The 27,695-nt window shown below is 40.1% G+C and overlaps 1 protein-coding gene and 1 long non-coding RNA gene across 5 annotated transcripts in view; one reads left to right on the top strand and one right to left on the bottom strand.

Annotated features, from left to right (window-relative positions):
- Positions 1–27,695, top strand: part of PLCE1 (phospholipase C epsilon 1) — a 350,498-nt gene that overhangs the window by 295,181 nt on the left and 27,622 nt on the right. For 2 of the 4 annotated variants that reach the window (XM_058436200.1, XM_058436201.1), the window contains exons 19-24: positions 935–1,064; positions 3,936–3,977; positions 4,934–5,055; positions 5,988–6,105; positions 14,659–14,790; positions 19,532–19,822. In XM_058436200.1, coding sequence (XP_058292183.1) covers positions 935–1,064; positions 3,936–3,977; positions 4,934–5,055; positions 5,988–6,105; positions 14,659–14,790; positions 19,532–19,822 — 835 coding nt within the window. The remainder of the gene's footprint in view (positions 1–934; positions 1,065–3,935; positions 3,978–4,933; positions 5,056–5,987; positions 6,106–14,658; positions 14,791–19,531; positions 19,823–27,695) is intronic. The other 2 variants (XM_032136433.1, XM_032136449.1) reach the window with 1 other exon arrangement.
- LOC116457342 (uncharacterized) lies at positions 444–8,203 on the bottom strand. Its single transcript, XR_004245001.1, has 4 exons — positions 7,974–8,203; positions 4,535–4,634; positions 1,744–1,779; positions 444–1,485 (listed from the first exon to the last, which is right to left on the bottom strand). It is a non-coding gene; the product is annotated as an uncharacterized LOC116457342 (long non-coding RNA).

Raw genomic sequence — 27,695 nt, 5'->3', positions numbered from 1 at the left:
ATTATATATAGTATATATTAGCACACATGTATGCACACACACACATGCAGAATTGTATATGTATGTGTGCATATATAATGTATATAATATATTCAATGCATAAATATTGAATAAAAGAATTTGTTCACTTCCTTTGTTCAATAAGTATATATCAATTATTTTTACATATCTCATTCTCTCCAGCAGACAACCATTGCTTACCCCATTCCTCTACCCCGTTTAGGTTGTTTCCTGCATTTAGTTCATGCAAGTAACATTTCCTATATTTCAGATGATTTTCTTAAGCTAGGTAGGTTCCCAGACCTATACTGATGCTTATCACTTCACAGTAATTCCAGTAAACATGGAGTATGTGACCTCCCTGGCTGCACACATCAAGTTTCCTAAAGTTTCTAGGCCTGTTTTATTAATCTGATTTATGGTTCAGAAAGCCTTTTGAAAAAAATTTTATTTAAACCAACAACAATTCTTTTGGCCTCTTTGTCCATAGGGATTCTAACATTGTTCTCAAGGTCAGGAGCCTGTAGATATTATTTTAAGAAGGGGAAAAAATGGTTTCTTAACAGAGGCATACTTTTGAAAAATTGGTGGTAGATTCACTTCTTCAGTCATTTGGGATTGATGCTGGTTCTCCAAATCACCAAAGCTTTCTCTTGGAGAGGTTGTCCTGGGAACCTGGCTAGCTGAGCACCGCACAGTCTTCTGGAGATTGTTTATAAAAGCTCCAGGATTCTTCCTGTAGGAATGCTGACATTCACCCAAGTGTTGACATTGCATTTCGAGTGAATCTAGATTTTTTTCTCCTCTCCCAAATGTATCAAAAATAGGTTAAGCCACTTTTAATGATTGTGTTAAACATCAGGGGTAGTTTTAAAGGTTATAAATGAATTCAGTAGCTTGGCATCTGCAGTTTACAATTATTGCTATTTTACAGGCTCATCAGTTAGCATCTATGCAAGCACAGGCTTATAATGGTGGGAATGCCAACCCCCCATCTGCCAATAATGAGGAAGAGGAAGATGAGGAGGACGAATATGATTATGACTATGAATCCCTTTCTGATGGTAAGAGAAACAGACCCCTGTGCTGTGCACAGGAAAATTCTTGGATGATTTGCCACAATTTTCTTTCTAAAATAAGTCTAGAGCTCCAAAGACCAATAATACAGTTGGTTGTAATATTGTCCAGGAGTTTCTGAATTCAGTCACTTAGCAAGGACCGAGGAAGGAAGGGGATTCTGTTAGCCACCACTTAAGGAAAGAAGAGGCAGGTGTGGGAAGTTACAGGGAGTCATTCCTACGACAAGTTTCTAGAGGAAGAGATGGAATTGCAGCAGAGAAACCCTGTTTTCACCCTTTAGTTTCTAGTGTGGCTGATACTCTTGGCAGGAATCGTAGACTGAGGTTGTGTCCTTTCTCCTGTACCACCGGCAGGGGGCAGCATCACGGCTCTGTGCTCTCTGTTCCACACTCTTGCTCTGGCATTCTAGTAGGGAAAGGAGAGGAGCCTCATTTCCCCTCCTTCCCTGGTTTTCATACCACTAAGCCAACAAGATCTTTCCTTCTGGCCCCACCAAAGAGAAAAAACATGGGTAATGCTAATGACGCAATACAAAAAAGTCACATGAATGATGTTAACTACAGATTACTAGCGAAGGATTCTTCTCACATGAGAATTAGGTTTTCGGTGTGTTTCATTTGCATTAAACATTTGTTAGAGATTGCAGAATGTTTACTCAGGTACCTTTGCTGATAGTAGACTGTTTCATTTTGGTGATGTCTGAAAGACAACAATATAATAATAAGAAAATGCCAAGGTTCCTATTTCTATAAACATTACATAGTAGAATATATTGTTTCTATGTAGAATAATTGTTTTGCTAAATATGCAGATATGCCCAGACCAGAAACCATTTACCATTAAGTTGTCTCAAGCATTAAGACAACTGAGCCCCCTCCTCCAAATATCTGCTCCTCAGCAGAAATTTGAGTTGTCTCCAGTCATAGTTCAGTTTTGTGAGCCTCCATCACTGGTTATAGTGCAGTCTCTGTCTGCCCCCAAATATAATACCAAACTACATCATTTAATATTTGTCCTTAGTAATAGTTGATTGCTCCATACCACCAATTAAAAGCCAGTTTGCTACACCTGAAACCCCATGAGCTAATATAAGGGACATATCTCGTCAGATAGTAAGAGGGGAAAAAATTAAAAGGAGTCAAGACAATTTCTCTGCAAAGTCATGGGGATGTGAATTTTTTATATTAACTTATTCTTCCCCATGGATTTCTTCCCCATTACAGTTGCAGTAATGCCCCATAGAAGAACTAATTGATTCAGATATGAAATAAAAATCACACTTAAGAAATCAACTAATCCAGATGTCATATGCCCCTATAAGTAGTTAGTCCACTAGAAAATAAATTTGCTCTTTCATAAATTACTCCTGTGCTTTTTCTGTACTTATGAGAACAGGAAAGGAAAAGCCTTTTTAGAAATTATTATTATACTGTAGATTTCACATAAAGAAATAATAAAAAATTATTATAGATGGTTTTGATTTGCAAGTAACAAAATGAACAGGTGGGAGAAGGATTTTCTGATTTATTTTCATTTGGGAAATTTAGTCCTATAACACCGAATTTCTAAGATAGTTGAATGCATTTTTAACAATCCACATATGCAGACGTGGGGTATCATTGGAAAAGGGGACCACACCAGGCTCTTCCAGTAGACTGTGAGACCTGGGGCAATGTCTTCACCACTTTAGGCCTTAGATGCCTCAGATATGTAATCAAAAGTTCTGCGAAGTGTTTGGTGATGTTCTTCCTCTACTTCCAGCACTAAGATCTGTAATGTATGACCACTTAAGCCCACTACCACTACATAAGTATTTCCCCCTTCATTGAAAGATCCCTCTGACTGGATGATTCTCAAACAGGCCTTGTAGTTATGCTGTGACTTGTTGAAGCTTGTCCAGTTAAGGCTTCCGTATGTGACTGTTAGATGCCTTACTAACCACATGCCTTTGATTATTGTTGTGACCATCTCCACTTTCTCCAGCAGGGATAGAGAACAGAAATCTACCTGCTGTGGGAAGCACCATTACCAGCCTCTTAGGGGGCCTAAAAGGTTTCCTAGCTTCTCGTAATAATGGGTCCTTTTGAGAATCAGATGAAAGCTATCACCTCTGAAAAATAAAACGTGCTCAAAATTCTGCACAACTGCAAGAGTTTCACAAGTTTCCGGAGACCCTCATAGGTATCCTAGATTAGGAACCCATCTCTAAAGTCAGGGTTCCCAGTTTATCTCTGTGGCATCTCTCATCCTTGGTTTTCATGCCCATTAAATAAAGGAATTAATCTAACACCATTTGGGCTATAAAAATGAGATAATGCCTAGTCACAGAATTATTGCAAGAAAACCCTAAGGAAGTTGCAAATGAGAGTTATTTATCTGAGAAATTGTAACGCTGCCTTTTGGGTAATAAATTCTTAATGAATATTTTTCTCCCAACCTTGTTGTTTACCTTGTGTCTAGTTTTGAACGTACACTGCAGACAAATTTGAATTTACAACTTAACATAGACATATTCTATGACAATGACAACACAATTCCAAGAAATTAATCTGCTTCTGTACATTCGAAATGAAGTCATATTGGGAGTATTACAACAGTCAATAACTGAAAATATGTAACATGAATGTGTCAGCCCCTGGCATGATTCACATTAATAATGTTTACACTTCGTTTACTGCTAGTCCTTGCATTGTTCAACAGTCAAAATATTAAATCTATAGAGCATTTCTTGTCTCATTTATTTATAATCTAAGCTGCTGTTATTTGTGCTTTGCTTCATGGCTTTGTTTAATTTACCTGGTGTTTGTCTTAATTTTCTCTTTCCTTTACCCCTTTCTGATTCTGTTTTTCTATAGCAGATGTCCTTACTGCCTCCCCTGCTCCTAACGGTCAGGAAGGTAAATGCCATTTGAATGGGGCATTTTAACTGCATGGATGTCAGCATTCTGTTTCCAATTTCTTGGGCCCGGTTAGCATGACGTTGTGATACTTCTGTGAATACAAATGTAATGAAATGATTTATCTCATTTACTTCTTGTCAGCCTGCATGGCCCTGATTTGGTATAAGGTCCTTTCGGTCTAATGATTTGTGCTCTGATGATGCGATACTAAATCTTGAGTGAGCCACGGAAGATACATTAGCTTTCTTGTTTTTCATTTTAAAAGGTCATCTTCATGATATACTTCTAATACCTTTAGAGTCATTCCGAATAGAAAAGCAAAAGAGCAAAATATAAGATTATATCTCATGATATAATATTCAGATATATTTTATTTTCTGATTATCACTTAGTAAATTAATAACAATCATGAAAACTTTACTTTTTAATTATAATTGTGAAAAGTTTGCATTGCACCCAATAATAAGTCTTTCCCCCTAGGTTTTGGCATTTCTCAAGGTAAAAGAAGTAAATAGCTTCATTTCAAAGTGAGAGTGATTAAATCATGTATGTACCTTCTAGAAGTGCTTCAGCCACTAAATCCTTCCCAAACGTGTGTGCTGTCAGCTTCTTGACACGGGGTATCTTCCATAATATTTGCACAGTTCCAATCATCTGTATGAAAATTGGCATCTTCATTTAGATTATGTCTATATGCCAGCTTATTTTGAATCATTTAAATTATGTATATAAGTGACAAAAACTACTGGTAAATTAATTAAATTGAAAATAACTGCATCAACCCAATTTTTACAGTTATGCTTCAAGCCATCATTTTGTTAACATACTATGTAGTTAGAGCCTCATTCTTATAGATAAGTACAAGTATCTGGATGTCCTCACAGTGATGCACATGTAGCTCTTAAGTGAAGCATTGGGTTCGTTTTTACTGAAGTCTGCTAACTTATTTTCAGACAACATTCTGGAAGACAGACCTGAAAATAAATCATGTAATGACAAGCTTCAGTTTGAATATAATGAAGAGATCCCAAAGAGGATAAAGAAAGCAGATAACTCTGCTTGCAACAAAGGAAAGGTGGGTGAATGGTTTCTGTTAAATGACACTTTGACCATGTGGTACTCTTGTCAGTTTCAGATGGGATTCCACTTCCTCCCTGTCCCTCGCTTTCACCTTTCCCCTCACTTTCCCTTAGATGCCTGCCAAAGTTCACTTGGTGATATTAAAAGACACCCACCTTCCATTTGTGGAAAGTTAGTCATTGATTCATCCAGCCAATACCTACTAATGGTGTATGTGTGGCAGGTACTGAAGTGGCACAGGAGGTGGTTTAGTGATGGAGGCAGACATGTCAACTGTGTTGAATGTAAGTGCATGGAACAGTGATTATACTGTGTTATCAGAGAATCAAGAACAGGCTCTCAGGGAAGATGAGGTTTCAGAAGGAAGATTTGGCTAAACAGACAAAAACAGAACATTCGGGCCAAGAGGGCAGCCTGGTATGTCCAGGGAATTGCAAGAAGTTTTAAAGGCATTTGGGATGACCAAGAAGATAAATGGGCCAGATAGCAGAGGAATGACACTGAGAATAGAAAGATAAGTGAGATACCCAGACCCTACCCTCAAGTGCCTCACAGTTTATAGGCTCTGAGCAAATCTTTAGACGCAGTTGCAGTGACATTGTTGGACAATGGAATTGTAAGATATGTCAAAAATTTGAGCCACGGAAGATACATAGTCAATCCTCTATTTAACAAAGATGTATTGACCATTCCACATTAAGACAGTGGACCATGCACTGAGGGAAGATGGAGGATGAATTAGACTCACCTCCTGCCCTCAGAAAGCTTTTACTCTAGGAAAGCTGTTGGGACATGTATATGGATAATTACCATGCAAGGGGAAATACAGTAGTAACACCAGAGGAGGACAGATAAAAGAGCTTTGGGAATTCAGAGGTGAGTAGCATATACCTTCCATGTAAAATGGTATCATTTTTCCCTTACCAGGTTTATGATTTGGAACTGGGAGAAGAATTTTATCTTGATCAGAATAAAAAGGAAAGCAGACAGATTGCACCAGAGCTTTCTGACCTTGTAATCTATTGTCAAGCAGTAAAATTTCCAGGTAAGATTAGGCAATATCATCTATAACTTTTAAAGATATCAAAGGTTAAAAGTATGCCATTTATTTAATTGGGCATTGTGAACACTCTCAACTAAATTGTGTTGCTGAAATCATTGTTATAATACCGCCTAAATATCTTTATTATTATAATTTGCCTTGATGCTTATGAAGAAAAATACCATAAAATACTCATTTTTCAGGTCACACAATGTCTTTTTATAATAGTTAATAATTATAAAAATAATACTCATAATTTCTAATTGCTCAATGTATTAAATACTTAAGTATTAGGATTTGCGCTATTTTACGTACATCTCCTTTACCGTTCATAATGATTCTACAAGGTAGGTGGTATTATCTCCATTTTAAAATAAAGTCTGAGAGAGATGAAGTAATTTTCCCCAAGTTTCAGAGTATATCAGTCAAGAGTCTTTTGTTTGAAAGTGGCAGAAATTGAACTAAGTAAAGGGAACTTTATTGACTCATGTGCTTAAAAATGAAGACACACAGGTTTCAGGTATAGCTTAACCAAGGCACATGCTTTCTCTCTCCTCATTTCTCATTCCGCCTCCGTCATGTTGGCTTTCTCCCCTTTATTCCCTTCTGGTTGCGAGACGGCTACAGCAGGCTAGCACTACATGCTTCCAGTTTCAGCTTCAGTGTAAAAGTCTCTTCCAGAACTTCCCGCAGAAGTGTCATTGTTTCTCATTGGGTCCTTTACCAATCACTATGGCCAGGAGATGCAGTGCTCTGACGGTCTGGATCCCATGTCACATGCTCCACTCTGAGCTGGGTAGCAAGGCCCCACCCAAACCACAAGGACCAAGGATGGGGTTGAAGTGGAAGGAGAGATTTCCCCCAATTGACCATTTTTAGATGTACAGTGGACTTAGGCTGATGAACCACTTTCCAAAAACAGTGTCCTTTTCAATTAATGAATGGTAGACCTATGGCTCTGAAGCCTGTCTGTCTCCAAAGTCCTGCTTGCCCTTACCCGTTATACTGCCTGGCCTCTCTTGTTTCGGGCTGTTTTTAATGAGGTACTCAATTATGTGTCCCACAAATGGGGCACCAGGGGGTGGAAGACAAACAAGAAAGTCCATAAGTACATGGAACTCAGAAAAATTCGTCTCATACTAAGAAAAAGGATTCTCTTGAATAAAATTTCTGAGAACAGGAAAGTGGCTGAGATAGGAGGATCAGTCTAAATGTTAGTAAACAGGATTTATAGACTTGGCATGGAGAGAGGCACTAAAATGCCCTCATCTTTTCAAGATAGGCTGAACTCAGGTACCTCCCAGAGCATATCTTAAGCACCCGGTCTCACACCATGTCTGACAAATGGGCCAGAGGCATTGGGCTATTTAAAAGTTAGGCAAACTGGGTGTGGTGGTGCGTGCCTGTAGTGCCAGCTACCAGGGAGGCTGAGCAGGAGAAATGCTTGAGTCTAGGAGTTCAAGTCCAGCCTGGGCAAGATATATAACAAGACCTCATCTCTAAAAAATAATAACTAAATTTTTAAAATCACAGTTAGGTAATAGTGAGCTTTTCACACATCAGAGTAAAAAAAATCATTATTTAATGATATGATAAAAATCATATATTTCATGATATTAAAATCATTTTAATTGTAAGTTTTCTCCTATAAGCTGTTTTTAAACTTTTGGCAGCTGCTACTGCTTGTCTGCTAGCAAATCCTGTTGAGGAGGATATGAATCAATAAGTAGCCAGCAAAGATTTCAAAGAAATGCAGGAACCTGGCCATTTAAGTTTAATTTCACAGACCATGACCTCATGGCATATAAGTACAATATGACCATTATTTGCAACTGGCAAAACTCTTTTTCTGATGGAGTAAAACCCTTTACCTGTCAAAGAGCCTGGAGGCTGGCATGTCCTTCATTGCAGGAACAAGGATGAGCGCCACTCTGTCTAAGAATCATACCCACTGCAGCTCTTATTCTTTATAAATGCAGCGGATGCCACACTCGGACCATTCCACTGGCTTTGTCTTTTCTTCTCAAGCACTCAGTAAATAAGGAGCACAAATTCCCAAAGATATTTGAAGTCAGTGTGAAAGATAAAGTCTCTGTACCAGTAGAGAATCGTGGAAGATCAAGAGGTCATATGGTAGAGCTTCTAACCATGTGGTTGTTCGGCTTATTTTAAAAATTCCAAGTATGTTGTTTTTTAAAAGCGTTCACATAGCATACATTTCTTCATAGGTATAGTGTATTTTCATTTTCTTTAGAAAAATGAAATTTCTTACATTTTTTTCCCTGATTTTATATTTCCTGTCTCAGATGAGCTAAATTGGATTGCCAGAATGATTGTTATAATACCTTCTAAATATTTCTTGTTACAATCATTTGTTTGATGCACATGAGGAAAATACTATAAACTGTTCATTTGGCTATGCCATTCATTTTAATTTTGCTACATTATCAATTTCAGTGTATGTCACCTTTCATCATCCCAAGTCCCTTCTTACAAGCCATATGCAAAAAAAAAAACAAAACAAACAAACAAAAAACCTTCATTGCAATGAGGCACTCAACAGTCATGTGGTATGAGGCCCACAGAAAGGAAGGAGCTTCCCCACCATCAGAGGCTAGGTCAGTGGCAGGGCAAGAGCCAGAATTCCTGCCAGCTCCCGGGGCTGGGCTCTTTGCACCACACTATGGAAGTAGTTGAATTTTTTCGACCCGCTTTCTCTTAGGGTTTATTTCTCGGTTGCATTTAGTACTTCTATTGTCCTGGGTTTTCTCTCCTTCTAATAGAAAAAAAAGGATATGGTATTTTTATTTTATGACCCCACCAACCTAGTTTCCAATATCTTCCCACAAGCTCCCCTGCATCCCCCACTCTCCTCAGGCACCTACATACACTGCCGTCTTTCTAGTGCCAGGCCGTTGCTCAGAATGTTCTCAACCTTGCCTGGCTTTCCTTCTCCCTTTGGCCCCATTCCAAATTCCAAGGATGGGGTCCTTGTAAAGTATCTGAGACTCTTCAACTCATTGTGACATCTGCTTTCTGGAGCTCCTTCATTTATAAGCATATGTTTGCGTACCTCCTGGATACCCAGTTGTTCCACAGTTAGGAGTACAACCTTTTTCTTTTATTCTGAGTTTGTTTTATTTTGACAGCTTTAGTGGTACAAGTAGTTTTTGGTTACAAGGATGAATTGTATAGTGATGAAGTCTGGGATTTTAGTGCACCTGTCAACCAAGTCGTTTTAAGTCATACCCAATAGGTAGTTTTTCGTCCCTCACTTCCCTCCCACTCTCATTCTGAGTCTCCAATGTCAATTATACTGCTCTGTATGCCTTGACATACCCATAGCTTAAAAGATTACAACCTTGGAAGAAAAAAATTATTCAGTGGTGACAAGATCATCAGATAAGATCATGGGTCAGAGACTTGGGCTCTTGGCTACCATGCTCTGTGATTTGGCCAAGGCAAATCTCTCTGAGCCTTTCTCACTCAAAAGTGGAGTTGACTAGAATCCTTGTTTACGACACTTGCTGAAATCTCCAGAATCACCCAGGCCACTTGATTAACATACCCAGTCTCAGGCCTCTCTACCAGGGATTTACATTTGGAAGGCACTGGGAGGTCCTGGTCCCTGGGTTTCTAAGGCAGGCAATTCAGGAGCAGGTAGAGCCAGATAATGTGGAAGTCTGATTCTGAGGGGGATTTTGCCTCATTCTCCTTTGAATCCACCACACAGTCCACAGAGCAGGTGCCCAGGGATTCCATGGTGAGGCTTGTCCAGAAGATTCTGTGACTTCCAGGGTTCATTTTTATTCCTACACTGAAGGAACCACATGGGGAGAGCCTTGCAAATGTCAGTCCATTCCCTGGACACACACTGTCATTTTCTCAGCACTGAGAGACAAGCTTTGTTCATCAAACAGTGGTTTGCTAACAACCCATTTGAATGACAAAAGTAGAACCCTGCTGCCTTGGACAGCTTTGGGCTAGCTGGGTGTGGGTCCCTGGCACTGAGAGTTGCCTCCCCCACAGAGAGCCTTGGCGGTCCCCAATGGCTGTTCTGGGTTACTCAGACCCACAGTAGTGCTGCAGGTTGGAACACCTTGGAGGGCAAAGGGATGCATTTCAGGAAATGAGAGGGCTTGGAACAGAACTCTCAGGAGAATGTCAACCAACACACCATTGAGAAGTAGCACTGTTCGCCGAAACTTAATTACCCTTGGTGCCTCCCAATATCTTGCAAAACCAGTGAAGACAGCTTTTCGGGCCTACAGTGACTGGGTAAGATGAGGCCCAGCTGTGCCCTGCAGAGCATGGCAGGCAAGGCACTCAGGAAGGAAAGGTAGCCGTGTGACCCTGAGTGGCTCTTGGACCGTCCCCAGACTCAGCTTCTCTCCTGATTTTAGCAGTGCCAATATGTTGAATCCTCTGATGTCTCTGGGAGAGCATCCAGAAGAAAGCCTAGCACTGATCATATTTACAGTAATGCATCACTTAATCAGAGAGAGACATTCTGAGAAATGCTTCATTAGATTATTTTGTCATTGTGTGAAACATCATAGAGTGAACTTAGACAAAGCTACAGTGTAGCCTGCTACACACCTAGGCTAGATGGTGTAGCCTATTGCTCCTAAGCTACCAGCCTGTACGGCATGTTACTGTACTGAATACCGTAAGTAAGTGTAACACAATGATAAGTATTTGTGCGTTTAAACATACCTAAATAGACAAGGTACAGTAAAAATATGACATAAAAGATTTAAAATGGTACATCTGTATAGGGCACTTATCATGAATGAAGCTTGCAGGACTGGAAGTTGCTCTAGGTGGATCATTGAGTGAGTGATGAGTGAATGTGAAGACCTGGGACATTACTGTACATGACTATCGACTTTATAAACACTGTACACTAAGGCTACGTTACATTTATAAATACAAATTTTTCTTCAAAAATAAATTAACCTTAGCTTACTATAACTTCATATTTTATAAATTTTTATTTAACTTTTTGACTCTTGTAATAACACTTAGCTTAAAACACAAACACATTGTACAACTGTATAAAAATATTTTCTTTCTTTTCTTATTTTTATTTTTTAATTAAAGACCTGACCTTGCTCTGTCGTCTATGCTGGAGTGCAGTGGTGGAATCATGGCTCACCGTAACCTTGAACTCCTGGACTCAAGTGATCCTCCCACTCTAGTCTTCTGAGTAGCTAGGACTACAGGCATGTGCCACCAATACCTGGCTAATTTTTCTTTTTTTTTTTTTAAGAGATAAGGGTCTGACGATGTTGCCCAGGCTGATCTCCTGGACTGATCTGCCTTGGCCTCCCAAAATGGTGGAAATACAGGCATGAGCCTTCGCACCCAGCCATTTTCTTTCTTATTTTTCTCCTTTTTTTTTTTTCCCCCATTCTGTGACTCTAGCCAAAGACATTTTCTTTCTTTATTCTATAAGCTTTTCTCTATTTTTAATTTTTTTACTTCATTTTATTTTATTTTTTTACTTTTTAAACTTTATTAAAAACTGAGATACAAGTACCCACATTAGCCTCGATCTACACAGAGTCAAGATCACCAATATCAGTGTCTTCCACTTCCACATCTTGTCCTACTGAAGGTCTTCAGGGACAATAACAAGCATGGAGCTGTCATCTCCCATGATAACAATGCTTTCTTCTGGAATACTTCCTGAAGGACCTGCCTGAGGCTGTTTTACAGTTAACCTATATATATATATATATAAAACTTAAAATATATATATGTACACACACACATATATACACATATAATATAGAAGGAGTATACTCTAAAATAATAATAAAAATTATAGTATAGTAAATATATAAACCAGTAACATTATTATTATTATCAAGTATGTTCTGTACATAATTGTATGTGCTAGACTTCTATATGACTGGCAGTGCAGCAGATTTGTTTACACCAATCTAATCACAAGCACTTGAGTAATGTGTTATGCTATGGATGTTAGGACAGCAGAAGGTGATAGGAATTTTTCAGCTCCAGTACAATCTTAAATGGGACCACCATCATATATGTGGTCTGTTGACCTAAATGTTGTTATGTGGCTAATGACTGTACATCGCTTGTCTAGTTAGGGAGTTGATTTCAAAGCTTCCAGACAGATTAGGATTTCTGAGGAAGATACCATCATATGCACTGGAGTCAATTTATTCTTTTTTTTTTTAAGTAATTTTTTTTCTTTTTAGAGACAGAGTCTTGCTAAGTTGCCCAGGCTGGCCTCAAACTCCTGGGCTCAAGTGATTCTCCTGCCTCAGCCTCCCAAGTCGCTGGGACTACTGGTGTGCACCACTGCATCTGGTTCTGGAGTTGGTTTATTCCTAAATACCTAGATGGCTTCTGCTCAAACTTCTATCTTGAAGCTTTAGTCATGTCAGATGTTCCAACATCTATATCTAAAATAAGCATTCTTATTCACAACCACAAGTAAAAACACAGATGAGAGGAAGACCCTAAAATTAACTAGAGACTCAGCTGAGGAAGAGAGGCAGCCACTAGGCTAACCATGTGGATTTAAATCCCAGCTCTGTCTCTCCATGACCTTGACTTGAACAGTTATTTATAGCTGGTCTGCACCTGGGATTCCCTACCTGTAAAAGGGGTGTAACAGTCCTAACTTAAAGGATTGCTGTAAAAATTAGCAATAAAGTATCTAGTGTGATTAGCACATTGTCTGGAACATGTGGGTGGATCACTTGAGGTCAGGAGTTCGAGATCAGCCTGGACAACATGGTGAAATGCCATCTCTACTAAAAATGCAAAAATTAGTGGTGCACACCTGTAATCCCAGCTTTCTGGAAATGTCGTTATCGGTAAGTGAGCCAACAGGGTAGATGAAGGTTCTTTGTTGCTTCTTCATTATTTTTTCTGGGCCCCTTCTCACAATTCAAAATCCTTCCCCTTTTTTGATCACTCAGCCCTTGTTTACATTCTTCCCCTCCCCATCCCAAAAGAATAACCAGGCTCTTCACTGAAGTACCCACATACTGGTAGAAGATATTGACATGTGGCAAGATACAGGCAAAAGTCCAGAATGAACAGAGCCCCTCCCCCCTGGCCCCTAATCAGTTTTACTTGGGAGAAAATCCATTATTAAGTAATTGTGTCAGGAGCAAAATGTACACAAATATTAAGATCAAGGTATGAGAACTCAATAGTCTAAGTTTGTGCATGTTTGCTGTTATGAATACTTTGGAGGAAAAAAACACCTTAAAAGCCCCACATTAAGCTATAATAATAACAGCTACTAGGGACTGAGCGCTTCCCTGAACAAGACACGCTAAGTATGGACAAGTTGAGCATCTCTAATCCGAAATGCTCCAAAATCCAAAACTGTCTGAACGCTGACATGACACTCAAAGGAAATGCTCATGGGAGCATTTCGGATTTCGGATTCTCAGACTAGGGATGCTCAACCGGGTGAGTATGATACAAATATTCCAAAATCCGAAGAAATCTGAAATCTGAAACACTTCAGGTCCCAAGCATTTCAGATAAGGGATATTCAGCCTGTATGTGTATATTATCTTGTTTATTCCTAACCACAGCCCATTTATAGATGAGGAGGGAGTGATCTAGAGAGGTTCAGTAACTTGTGTGAGATTGCCTTGCTAGGAGCAGATTTTAAACCCAGCTGTCTCACTCCAAAGTCTACGCTCTTAAACAGTACTCTATCCTGTCTCCTCTGATGATGTTCTTGGAAGGTGTATTATCATCTGAAAGAGGACCTCCTGAATGCTGCTTCAGCTTAGGGAATTACTCTCCAAAGGTACAATTATGACAGTGGGAACAATTTGGAGGCAATTCTGGCTTCACTGGTGCCTTCAGCTCACTCTTTTTACATTGGAGCCAGGTCTATGTGGTGTGCATTCATTTCCTCATTCAGCAAATATGTATTCAGTTCCTGCTCTGCACCAGGCACTGTGCCAGGCATGAAGCATCCAGGGAGTTGTTAGACCAGGATTGAGAAAGAGAAGCCATAAACATCATTATCACCGTATTTCCCATCTTCAGACTAACCATATGAGCGAGTTCCTATCATTACACACATTTTGTAGATAAGGAAACTGAGGAACAAAGAAGGAGGTGTTAAGTCAAGGCTAATACCAGCAGGAATTGAACCTAGACAATATGACACTAAAACCCAAGTAATTGCCATTCCTTCATCTCTCCAAATTAAATAATTGGCCACTGATCATTTCTGGCCACAGCACCTTCTTTTCACGCAGTTTTTCAAAATCTTTCTGATGTACAATCAGCTAAGTGTGTGTGTGATTTTGTGGTCATTCTGTGATAAGTATGCAGTTCTTGTTGCATTTGCCTATAGAGATTTTTAAAACTTTGCTTTTATTGCCTACAATGCTATTATTAACAGAACAAAAACTGCTAGTAGGGTTTCTGTACTGGGTTCCAAGGGAGTAGTAGGACTTCAAAATAAACACTGACGGGGATGGAAAATTTTGAGTTGCCTTGCTTGTAGTTTTTGGCTTATTTATTTTCATTTTATGGGAACAGGACTGTCAACTCTAAATGCATCTGGCTCTAGCAGAGGAAAAGAAAGGAAAAGCAGGAAGTCCATTTTTGGCAACAATCCGGGCAGAATGAGCCCAGGGGAGACAGCATCATTTAACAAAACATCTGGAAAAAGTAAAGTCACTTTCTTACAATATCTTTGCTTGATTCTGCATGCTGGATGATTTAGATATTTTACTGTCTAAGCACTTCCCTTGAATTTTTTAATTCTTTTTCCATGAACGTTAATATTGTCTGAGTATAGTATAAATTTTTGTAATTGCTAATTTACACTTTTAACATACTAAAAACAGCATTTCAGGCTGGGCACAGTGGCTCATGCCTGTAATCCCAGCACTTTTGGAGGCCAAGGCAGGTGGATCACTTGAGGTCAGGAGTTCGAGACCAGCCTGACTAACATGATGAAACGCCGTCTCTACTAAAAATACAAAAAGTAGCCAGGTGTGGTAGTGCACACCTATAATCCCAGCTACTAGGGAGGCTGGGGCAAGAGAATCGCTTGAGCCCAGAAGGCAGAGGTTGCAGTGAGCTGAGATCACACCACTGTACCCCAGCCTTGGCGACAGAGCAAGATTCTGTCTCAAAAAAAAAAATTAAAAAATAAAAATAACATTTCACTGAAGATGTTCGAACAGTGTTTGCCTCACGAGTAAAAATTAGAGGCACCTTGGAACATTCTTGGAACATTCTAGTGGTTTCTTGCAACTGTTCTCTTCACCATTATAACTCCAGAAGATACGGCTATTTTATTTCTAGTTACTTTTTATTATGAAAGTAATAAATTCTCATAGTTAAAAACTCAAGCAATACAGAGTATTATTAAAATTCCTTTCCACTCAATGTCCTGGTGCTATTCTCCAGAAGTAGCCACTATTAAATTTATTGTGTTTTGTTCAAGAAAAATAAGATCCTTTTTAAGATAATCCAAATGGGATACAGGCATACTTCGGAGATATTGCAGGTTCGGTTCCAGACCACTACAATAAAGTGAATATCATGATAAAATGAGTCACATTAATTTTTTGGTTTCCCAGTACATATAAAAGTTATGTCTACACTATACCGTAGTCTGTTAAGTGTGCGATAGCATTATGTCTAAAAAATGTACATACCTTCAATAGAAAATACTTTATTGATACAAAATGCTAACAATCATCTGAGCCTTTAGCGAGTTGTAATATTTTTGCTGGTGGAGGGTGTTGCCTCAACGTTGATGGCTGCTGATTCATCGGGGGGTGGTTGCTGAAGGCTGGGGTGTCTGGCAGTTTCTTACGAGAAGGCAACAGTGAGGTTTGCCACATCAACCAACTCTTCCTTGTACAAAAGATGTCTCTGTATCATGCAATGCTGTTTGATAGCATTTTACTCATGATAGAACTTTCTGTTTTTTTTTTTTTTTTTGAGACGGAGTCTTGCTCTGTCACCCAGGCTGGAGTGCAGTGGCAAGATCTTGGCTCACTGCAAGCTCCACCTCCCGGGTTCATGCCATTCTTCTGCCTCAGCCTCCTGAGTAGCTGGGACTACAGGCGCCCGCCAGTTTTTTTGTATTTTTAGTAGAGATGGGGTTTCACCATGTTAGCCAGGATGGTCTCAATCTCCTCACCTCATGATCTGCCCGCCTCGGCCTTCCAAAGTGCTGGGATTACAGGTGTGAGCCACCGCGCCTGGCCTACTCATGGTAGAACTTTCAAAATTGGAGTCAGACCTCTCAAACCCCACTGCTGCTTTATCAACTAAATGTATGAAATATTCTAAATCCTTTGTTGTCATTTCAACAGTGTTCACAGGATCTTCGCCAAGAGTAGATTCCATCTCAAGAAACCACTTTCTTTGCTCATCCATTAAGAAGCAACTCCTCATCCATTCAAGTTTTATCACGAAATTGCAGGAATTCAGTCACATCTGCAGGCTATACTTCTGGTTCTCTTGCTGTTTCCACCATATCTACAGTTACTCCCTCCACTGAGGTTTTAAACCCCTCCAAGTCATCCATGAAGTTTGGAATTAACTTCTCCCAAACTTCTGTTAATGTTGCTCTTTTGACCTCCTCCCATGAATCATGAATGCTCTTAAGGGCGTCTAGAATGGTGAATTCTTTCTAGGAAGTTTTCATTTTATTTTCACCAGATCCATCAGAGGAATCACAACCTATGGAAGCTTTAGCCTTATGAAATTTATTTCTTAAATAAGACTTGAAAGTTCAAATTACTCCTTGTTCATTGGCTGCAGACTGGATACTGTGTTAGCAGACATGAAAAATCATGCTGTAAACAGATGTGCTGTCAGCTAGGCTTTGTTGTTCCATTTATAGAATACAGACAGAGTAGATTTAGCATGATTCTTAAGGGCCCTAAGGATTTTCAGAATGGTCCATGAGCATTGGCTTCAACTTCAAGTCGCCAGCTGCATTAGCACCTAACAAGAGAGACAGCCTTTTCTTTGAGGCCAGGCATTGACTTATCTTCTCTAGGTATGAAAGTCCTAGGTGGCATCTTCTTCCAATAGAAGGCTGTTTCATATACATTAAAAATTTGTTGTTTGGCCAGGCGTGGTGGCTCATGCCTGTAATCCCAGCACTTTGGGAGGCCAAGGCGGGCAGATCACAAGGTCAGGAGATCGAGACCATCCTGGCTAACACGGTGAAACCCCATCTCTACTAAAAATACAAAAAAAAATTAGCTGGGCATGGTGGCGGGTGCCTGTAGTCCCAGCTGCTCAGGAGGCTGAGGCAGGAGAATGGCGTGAACCCGGGAGGCGGAGCTTGCAGTGAGCCAAGATCGCGCCACTGCACTCCAGCCTGGGCGACAGAGTGAGACTCCGTCTCAAACAAACAAACAAAAATCTGTTGTTTAATGTAGCTACCTTCATCAATGATCTTAGCTAGATCTTACGAATAACTTATTGTAGCTTCTCCATCAGTACTTGCTGATTTTATGTTATGGAGATGACTTCTTTCCTTAAACCTCATGAACCAACCTCTTCTAGCTTCCAACTTTTCTTCTGCAGCTTCCTCACTTCTCTCAACCTTCATAAAACAGAAGCCAGTTCAGGGCCTTACTCTCAATTAGGCTTTGGATTAAAATATGTTGTGGCTGGTTTAATCTTCTATCCAGACCACTAACACTTTCCCCATATCCCCATATCAGTAATAAGGCTGTTTGGCTTCCTTATCATTTGTGTGTTCACTGGAGCAGCACTTTTAATTTCCTTCAAGAGCTTTTCCTTTGCATTCATAACTTAGCTAACTGTTTATTACAAAATGCCTAACTTTCAACATATCTTGGCCTTTGACATGCCTTCCTCACTAAGCTTAATTATTTCTAGCTTTTGATTTCTTTCTTTCTTTCTTTCTTTTTCTTTCTTTTCTTTTCTTTTCTTTTCTTTTCTTTTCTTTTCTTTCTTTTGAGGCAGAGTCTCGCCCTGTTGCCCAGGCTGGAGTGCAGTGGTGCAATCTCAGCTCACTGCAACCTCCACCTCCCGGGCTCAAGTGATTCTCCTGCTTTAGCCTCCCGAGTAGCTGGGATTACAGGCGCGTCTGCCTGGCTAATTTTTGTATTTTTAGTAGAGACAGGGTTTCACCATGTTAGCCAGGCTGGTCTCGAACTCTTGACCTCTGGTGATCTACCCGCCTCAGCCTCCCAAAGTGCTGGGATTACAGGCATGAGCCACCGTGGCCAGCCTAGCTTTTGATTTCAAGTGAGAAACGTGTGACTCTCCCTTTCACTTGAACATTTAGAGGCCATTGTAGGGTTATTAATTGGCCTCATGTCAGTATCGTTGTGTCTCAGGGAATCGTGAGGCACAAGGAGAGGGAGGGAGATGGGTGAAGAGCTGGTGGGTAGAGCAGTCAGAGCACGCCCATTTGTCAATTAAGTTTACCATCTTATGGGTATGGTTCATGGCACCCCAAAACAATTACAATAAAACATCGAAGATCACTTGTCACAGATCACCATAACAGATATAATAATAATGTTTAAAAGTTTGAAATTTTGCAAGAATTACTAAAATGTGACACAGAGACACAAAGTGAATACATGCTGTTGGAAAAATTGCACCAATAAACTTGCTGGAGGCAGGGCTGCCCCAAACTTTAAATTTGTAAAAAAAAAAAAAAAAAAAATGCAGTATCTGCAAAGTGCAATAAAACAAAGCACAATAAAAGAAGGTATGCCTGTATAACCTTTATACTTGCTATAACTTTTCACATAATTTTCTGTACATATAGCTTCCTTACTCTCTTTAATGCCTGTGTGGTGGTCCACTGCATGGATATACTGTCATTTATGGAATCACTTCTTCACTGATAGATTTGGGTTGCTTCTTGGTTTGGTTTGATATTGTTGTTTCCTATGAAAAACAATGCTGGAGTGAATATCCTTGTACATATATTGTTTATTTGTACAAATATACCACAACCCAAATGAAGTACTGAGGCAAAGGACTTCCAGGCTTTTAATTTAAATTGATGTTGCTACATTCATTTTGTTTTGCTTCTTGTGGGGTTTTTTTTGTTTAGTTTTATTTTATTTTTTACTTTTTGTAGAGATGGGCTCTCACCATGTTGCCCAGGCTGGTCTTGAACTTCTGGGCTCAAGCAATCCTCCCACCCTGACCTCCCAAAGTGCTGGGGTTATAGGAATGAGCCAACACATCCAGCCACCACACTCATTTTAAAACTAAGTAGCCACCATGTTGTTTTAAAGTGGCAAACTAACTCACAAGTAAAATCCAAGAGGTATTCTGATGTGGTTTATATGCTATGACCGTTTACTGGGATGTTGTTCGGGTTTATCTTTCTAAAATATTTAAAGTTTTCTACACTAATCTGCGGCTAATTTCTTGGGGGGTTTAGGTTCCTGTGAAGGCATTCGACAGACCTGGGAGGAATCTTCTTCCCCTCTCAACCCAACCACGTCCCTCAGTGCTATCATTAGAACTCCCAAATGTTATCATATCTCGTCGCTGAATGAAAATGCCGCCAAACGTCTGTGTCGCAGGTATTCTCAGAAACTGATCCAGCACACCGCCTGTCAGCTGCTGAGAACTTACCCTGCTGCCACCCGCATCGACTCTTCCAACCCGAACCCCCTCATGTTCTGGCTCCATGGGATACAGCTCGTGGCACTCAACTACCAGACCGATGGTAAGGGGCCTACATGCTCACCTCTCTCCTTTGCATCTTACATTTCAGTAAATGCAGTTTGACAGCATTGTTTCAAAGGGGCAAGATTCTAGACTGGGGCACACCGTATGTGAGAGTAAAAATATGATGATGGAAAACAGAAGTGAATTTGATACTGAATTGTGCCTCTGATGTTTGAGATTAAGGTGATAGAAAAGAATCTTGAAGGGGCCTGTAAGGTCTCCTGGTCCTGCCCCTTTTTTAATGCAATTTTTCAAATACCAAGCTGCTCTTGACAAAGCCATGCCCGATTTATGTTTAAAGCTCTTTTTGGAGCAGGGATTTCCTAACACTGCCTAGTTAACCTGTCTCACTATGCGGTTGTTCTTGCAGTCAAAAGTAATGTCGCTCCAACCACTTTGCAAGTTAAAACCATTTTACCTTCTTATCCTATTGGAATTGAGATGGAGAATAATGGTCAGTGCCCTAAGAGTAGCTAGCAAAAGGAAAACAAGTATGTGAAGTACATGAACAGAATAAGTAGTGATCATGTTTCTCCACTGTCAATGAGACTCTGATATGAGGCCTAAAACTCCAGAGTAGAAGCTGCCGTTTATTGCATGCTCACTGTGCCTTAGGCAGTACGCTGAATTTTTGACCCCCGTTATCTTATTTAATCTTCACAACAGCCCTAAAGTTGTGTACCTTTATGATCGCCATTTCTCAGATGAGCAAATCAAGGCACAAATTGGTTAATTTGTTCAAGGTTGCAGGATGACTTGTAGTAATAAATTCAAGGAGTCTGGAAATTTAAAGGATAAAGCATTTTGTTTCCACTTGGTTATGGGGGGAGGAGAGGAGCTACAGAAGGTGAGAGTAGATAAATATTTCCTAAAAGCTCTTTCATAAACCACAGTTTTTCCTTTGAACAGTCAAGCGGCAGGCAGCTGTTATCATTCATCTCGCATGAACTGAATCCAATCTCATCTAACCATGCTGAACCGCAAACCACAGTATGGCCTTGTCTCCAGCTGAGGTCAAACCACAGCTTTAGCTCTGGGACCAGCTAGGTACCTGGCACTGGTGCCAACACCCATTGGTGGATGACCCCAAAGACATATGATTAGAGATATTGGTCACATTTCTGCCCTTGTGATATGTGCTTCTTTCAGTTAAAATTAAATAAGATGATGCCGGTGAAGTACCATATTTAGCATAGTGCCTGGCACATAGAAAGAATTCTACAAAGGTTAACTATCATTGAGTGTGTTTGATAAGTTATGAAAACAGTATGATTTGGGCTTGCAAATGGAAATAATTGTGAAATACTTTCATAGTTGTAAAAATTTTATTTTCTATTTCTGTTCATTCTTTGCTGAGTGGCTTGTGGGTTCACATCTCCAGCCCTTTCTCTAGTCCTGTGTCCACCTGGTGCCATTGGTTATTATACCGGCATATTTTTTTTTCTTTCTTTTTTTTTTATTATTATACTTTAGGTTTTAGGGTACATGTGCACAATGTGCAGGTTTGTTACATATGTATCCATGTGCCATGTTGGTTTGCTGCACCCATTAACTCGTCATTTAGCATTAGGTATATCTCCTAATGCTGTCCCTCCCCCACCCCGCCAACCCCACAACAGTCCCCGGAGTGTGATGTTCCCCTTCCTGTGTCCATGAGTTCTCATTGTTCAATTCCCACCTATGAGTGAGAACATGCGGTGTTTGGTTTTTTGTCCTTGCGATAGTTTACTGAGAATGATGTTTTTCAGTTTCATCCATGTCCCTACAAAGGACACGAACTCATCATTTTTTATGGCTGCATAGTATTCCATGGTGTATATGTGCCACATTTTCTTAATCCAGTCTATCGTTGTTGGACATTTGGGTTGGTTCCAACTCTTTGCTATTGTGAATAGTGCCGCAATAAACATACGTGTGCATGTGTCTTTATAGCAGCATGATTTATAGTCCTTTGGGTATATACCCAGTAATGGGATGCCTGGGTCAAATGGTATTTCTAGTTCTAGATCCCTGAGGAATCGCCACACTGACTTCCACAATGGTTGAACTAGTTTACAGTCCCACCAACAGTGTAAAAGTGTTCCTATTTCTCCACATCCTCTCCAGCACCTGTTGTTTCCTGACTTTTTAATGATGGCCATTCTAACTGGTGTGAGATGGTATCTCATTGTGGTTTTGCTTTGCATTTCTCTGATGGCCAGTGATGATGAGCATTTTTTCATGTGTTTTTTGGCTGCATAAATGTCTTCTTTTGAGAAGTGTCTCTTCATGTCCTTCACCCACTTGTTGATGGGGTTGTTTGTTTTTTTCTTGTAAATTTGTTTGAGTTCATTGTAGATTCTGGATATTAGCCCTTTGTCAGATGAGTAGGCTGCAAAAATTTTCTCCCATTCTGTAGGTTGCCTGTTCACTCTGATGGTGGTTTCTTTTGCTGTGCAGAAGTTCTTTAGTTTAATTAGATCCCATTTGTCAATTTTGGCTTTTGTTGCCATTGCTTTTGGTGTTTTAGACATGAAGTCCTTGCCCACGCCTATGTCCTGGATGGTATTGCCTAGGTTTTCTTCTAGGGTTTTTATAGTTTTAGGTCTAACATGTAAGTCTTTAATCCATCTTGAATTAATTTTTGTATAAGGTGTAAGGAAGGGATCCAGTTTCAGCTTTCTACATATGGCTAGCCAGTTTTCCCAGCACCATTTATTAAATAGGGAATCCTTTCCCCATTGCTTGTTTTTGTCAGGTTTGTCAAAGATCAGATAGTTGTAGATATGTGGCATTATTTCCGAGGGCTCTGTTCTGTTCCATTGATCTATGTCTCTGTTGTGGTACCAGTACCATGCTGTTTTGGTTACTGTAGCCTTGTAGTATAATTTGAAGTCAGGTAGCGTGATGCCTCCAGCTTTGTTCTTTTGGCTTAGAATTGACTTGGTGATGTGGGCTCTTTTTTGGTTCCATATGAACTTTAAAGTAGTTTTTTCCAATTCTGTGAAGAAAGTCATTGGTAGCTTGATGGGGATGGCATTGAATCTATAAATTACCTTGGGCAGTATGGCCATTTTCACGATATTGATTCTTCCAACCCATGAGCATGGAATGTTCTTCCATTTATTTGTATCCTCTTTTATTTCATTGAGCAGTGGTTTGTAGTTCTCCTTGAAGAGGTCCTTCACATCCCTTGTAAGTTGGATTCCTAGGTATTTTATTCTCTTTGAAGCAATTGTGAATGGGAGTTCACTCATGATTTGGCTCTCTGTTTGTCTGTGATTGGTGTACAAGAATGCTTGTGATTTTTGTACATTAATTTTGTATCCTGAGACTTTGCTGAAGTTGCTAATCAGCTTAAGGAGATTTTGGGCTGAGACAATGGGGTTTTCTAGATATACAATCATGTCATCTGCAAACAGGAACAATTTGACTTCCTCTTTTCCTAATTGAATACCCTTTATTTCCTTCTCCTGCCTGATTGCCCTGGCCAGAACTTCCAGCACTATGTTGAATAGGAGTGGTGAGAGAGGGCATACCTGTCCTGTGCCAGTTTTCAAAGGGAATGCTTCCAGTTTTTGTCCATTCAGTATGATATTGGCTGTGGGTTTGTCATAGATAGCTCTTATTATTTCAAGATATGTCCCATCAATACCTAATTTATTGAGAGCTTTTAGCATGAAGGGTTGTTGAATTTTGTCAAAGCCCTTTTCTGCATTTATTGAGATAATCGTGTGGTTTTTGTCTTTGGTTCTGTTTATATGCTGGATTACATTTATTGATTTGCGTATGTTGAACCAGCCTTGAATCCCAGGGATGAAGCCCACTTGATCATGGTGGATAAGCTTTTTGATGTGCTGCTGGATTCGGTTTGCCAGTATTTTATTGAGGATTTTTGCATCAATGTTCATCAAGGATATTGGTCTGAAATTCTCTTTTTTGGTTATGTCTCTGCCAGCCTTTGGTATCAGGACGATGCTGGCCTCATAAAATGTGTTAGGGAGGATTTCCTCTTTTTCTATCGATTGGAATAGTTTCAGAAGGAATGGTACCAGTTCCTCCTTGTACCTCTGGTAGAATTCGGCTGTGAATCCATCAGGTCCTGGACTCTTTTTGGTTGGTAAGCTATTGATTATTGCCACAATTTCAGAGCCTGTTATTGGTCTATTCAGAGATTCAACTTCTTCCTGGTTTAGTCTTGGGAGGGTGTATTTGTCGAGGAATTTATCCATTTCTTCTAGATTTTCTAGTTTATTTGCATAGAGGTGTTTGTAGTATTCTCTGATGGTAGATTGTATTTCTGTGGGGTTGGTGGTGATAACCCCTTTTTCATTTTTTATTGTATCTATTTGATTCTTCTCTCTTCTTTATTAGTCTTGCTAGTGGTCTATCAATTTTATTGATCTTCTCAAAAAACCAGCTCCTGGATTCATTAATTTTTTGAAGGGTTTTTTGTGTCTCTATTTCCTTCAGTTCTGCTCTGATTTTAGTTATTTCTTGCCTTCTGCTAGCTTTTGAATGTGTTTGCTCTTGCTTTTCTAGTTCTTTTAATTGTGATGTTAGGGTGTCAATTTTGGATCTTTCCTGCTTTCTGTTGTGGGCATTTAGTGCTATAAATTTCCCTCTACACACTGCTTTGAATGTGTCCCAGAGATTCTGGTATGTTGTGTCTTTGTTCTCATTGGTTTCAAAGAACATCTTTATTTCTGCCTTCATTTCATTATGTACCCAATAGTCATTCAGGAGCAGGTTGTTCAGTTTCCACGTAGTTGAGTGGTTTTGAGTGAGTTTCTTAATCCTGAGTTCTAGTTTGATTGCACTGTGGTCTGAGAGACAGTTTGTTATAATTTCTGTTCTTTTACATTTGCTGAGGAGAGCTTTACTTCCAACTATGTGGTCAATTTTGGAATAGGTGTGGTGTGGTGCTGAAAAAAATGTATATTCTGTTGATTTGGGGTGGAGAGTTCTGTAGATGTCTGTTAGGTCCACTTTGTGCAGAGCTGAGTTCAATTCCTGGATATCCTTGTGAACTTTCTGTCTCATTGATCTGTCTACTGTTGACAGTGGGGTGTTAAAATCTCCCATTATTATTGTGTGGGAGTTTAATTCCCTTTGTAGGTCACTCAGGACTTGCTTTATGAGTCTGGGTGCTCCTGCATTGGGTGCATATATATTTAGGACAGTTAGCTCTTCTTGTTGAATTGATCCCTTTACCATTATGTAATGGCCTTCTTTGTCTCTTTTGATCTTTGTTGGTTTAAAGTCTATTTTATCAGAGACTAGGATTGCAACCCCTGCCTTTTTTTGTTTTCCATTTTCTTGATAGATCTTCCTCCATCCCTTTGAGTCTATGTGTGTCTCTGCACATGAGATGGGTTTCCTGAATACAGCACGCTGATGGGTCTTGACTCCTTATCCAGTTTGCCAGTCTGTGTCTTTTAATTGGAGCATTTAGCCCATTTACATTTAAAGTTAATATTATTATGTGTGAACTTGATCCTGTCATTATGATGTTAGTTGGTTATTTTGCTTGTTAGTTGAGGCAGTTTCTTCCTAGCCTCAATGGTCTTTACAATTTGACATGTTTTTGCAGTGGCTGGTACCGGTTGTTCCTTTCCATGTTTAGTGCTTCCTTCAGGAGCTCTTTTAGGGCAGGCCTGGTGGTGACAAAATCGCTCAGCATTTGCTTGTCTGTAAAGTATTTTATTTCTCCTTCACTTATGAAGCTTAGTTTGGCTGGATATGAAATTCTGGGTTGAAAATTCTTTTCTTTAAGAATGTTGAGCCAGGTGCGGTGGCTCAAGCCTGTAATCCCAGCACTTTGGGAGGCCGAGGCGGGCGGATCACGAGGTCAGGAGATCGAGACCATCCTGGCTAACATGGTGAAACCCCGTCTCTACTAAAAATACAAAAAAAAAATTAGCCGGGCGTGGTGGCGGGCGCCTGTAGTCCCAGCTACTTGGGAGGCTGAGGCAGGAGAATGGCGTGAACCCGGGAGGCAGAGCTTGCAGTGAGCCGAGATCGCGCCACTGCACTCCAGGCTGGGCGACAGAGCAAGACTCCGTCTCAAAAAAAAAAAAAAAAAAAAGAATGTTGAATATCGGCCCCCACTCTCTTCTGGCTTGTAGAGTTTCTGCCGAGAGATCAGCTGTTAGTCTGATAGGCTTCCCTTTGTGGGTAACCCGACCTTTCTCTCTGGCCGCCCTCAACATTTTTTCCTTCATTTCAACTTTGGTGAATCTGACAATTATGTGTCTTGGAGTTGCTCTTCTCGAGGAGTATCTTTGTGGCGTTCTCTGCATTTCCTGAATCTGAATGTTGGCCTGCCTTGCTATATTGGGGAAGTTCTCCTGGATAATATCTTGCAGAGTGTTTTTCAACTTGGTTCCATTCTCTCCATCATTTTCAGGTACACCAATCAGACGTAGATTTGGTCTTTTCACATAGTCCCAAATTTCTTGGAGGCTTTGTTTATTTCTTTTTATTCTTTTTTCTCTAAACTTCCCTTCTCGCTTCATTTCATTCATTTCATCTTCCATCACTGATACCCTTTCTTCCAGTTGATCGCATCCGCTCCCGAGGCTTCTGCAATCTTCGTGTAGTTCTTGAAACTTGGCTTTCAGCTCCATCAGCTCCTTTAGGCCCTTCTCTCCATTGGTTATTCTAGTTATCCATTCGTCTAATTTTTTTTCAAAGTTTTTAACTTCTTTGCTGTTGTTTTGAATTTCCTCCCATAGCTCGGAGTAGTTTGATTGTCTGAAGCCTTCTTCTCTCAACTCGTCAAAGTCATTCTCCATCCAGCTTTGTTCCGTTGCTGGTGAGGAACTGTGTTCCTTTGGAGGAGGAGAGGTGCTCTGCTTTTTAGAGTTTCCAGTTTTTCTGCTCTGTTTTTTCCCCATCTTTGTGGTTTTATCTACTTTTGGTCTACCAGCATATTTTAAGTAAACTGAAGTCACTATCAAAAGATTTTCTCAAGGAAATGGAAGTGCCTTTGGTTTTGGATGTGCCCTTTCTCTGGAAGTGCCAGGACTGGTATAGACACACTGGCTCCACTGATAGCAAAAGGGAGCAACAGGTGAAGGGGACACAGGGAGCTGCCACTCCATGGGCCACCGTGCAGTCCAGAAGTCCAAACTAAAGCTGCCTGTCCTCCACTGACTCTTAAAGGCTTTGCCTCTCTTCCAAATCAAGTTGGGATTGAGAATACATCTTTAAGCCATCCCACTCAAATGGCTGTGCTGTGTGGTTCATCCTCAAGTTTCTCTGCATAATCTTCCAAACTGGGAAAAGGTGCTATCATATAACCTCTCTCCATTCAATGTGCTGATTAAACATCTCCCCATGTTGGACAAAGTACAAGCAACATGCAGTATCAGTGTGTTTATCTGTAAAAATGGTCTTCATTTCTGCAAACTGGGGGTACAGCCTGATTTAATACTTTGCACACAGTAGATGCTCAGTAAATGCTTGTTACTCTGAGTTGAGGCAGATTATCTTTGTCAGCCCCACTGCAATATGAACATGTGGTTCTTGATTTTTGGTCAAGATCTTTTCCAAGTGTTTACTTCTCTGAATTGCAAATTCAAACAGATAGATAAGGCCAGGCACAGTGGCTCATACCTGTAATCCCAGCACTTTGGGAGGCCTAGATGGGTGGATCACTTCCGGCCAGGAGTTCAAGACCAGCCTGGCCAGCATGGTGAAACCCCATCTCCACTAAAAATATTAAAAAAAAAAAAAAAAAAAGTGGGGCTTGGTTGTATATGCCTGTAGTCCCAGCTACTCGGAAGGCTGAACGGGAAGCAGAGGTTGCAGTGTATCAAGATTGTGCCACTGCATTCCAGCCTGGGTGACACAGTGAGACACTGTCTCAAAAAATATATAGATAGGGG

This window comes from Hylobates moloch, unplaced genomic scaffold (assembly GCF_009828535.3).
Source record: "Hylobates moloch isolate HMO894 unplaced genomic scaffold, HMol_V3 SCAFFOLD_3, whole genome shotgun sequence".
NCBI classification, from domain to species: Eukaryota; Metazoa; Chordata; class Mammalia; order Primates; family Hylobatidae; genus Hylobates; species Hylobates moloch.
This window is presented reverse-complemented; position numbering and strand designations above follow the sequence as displayed.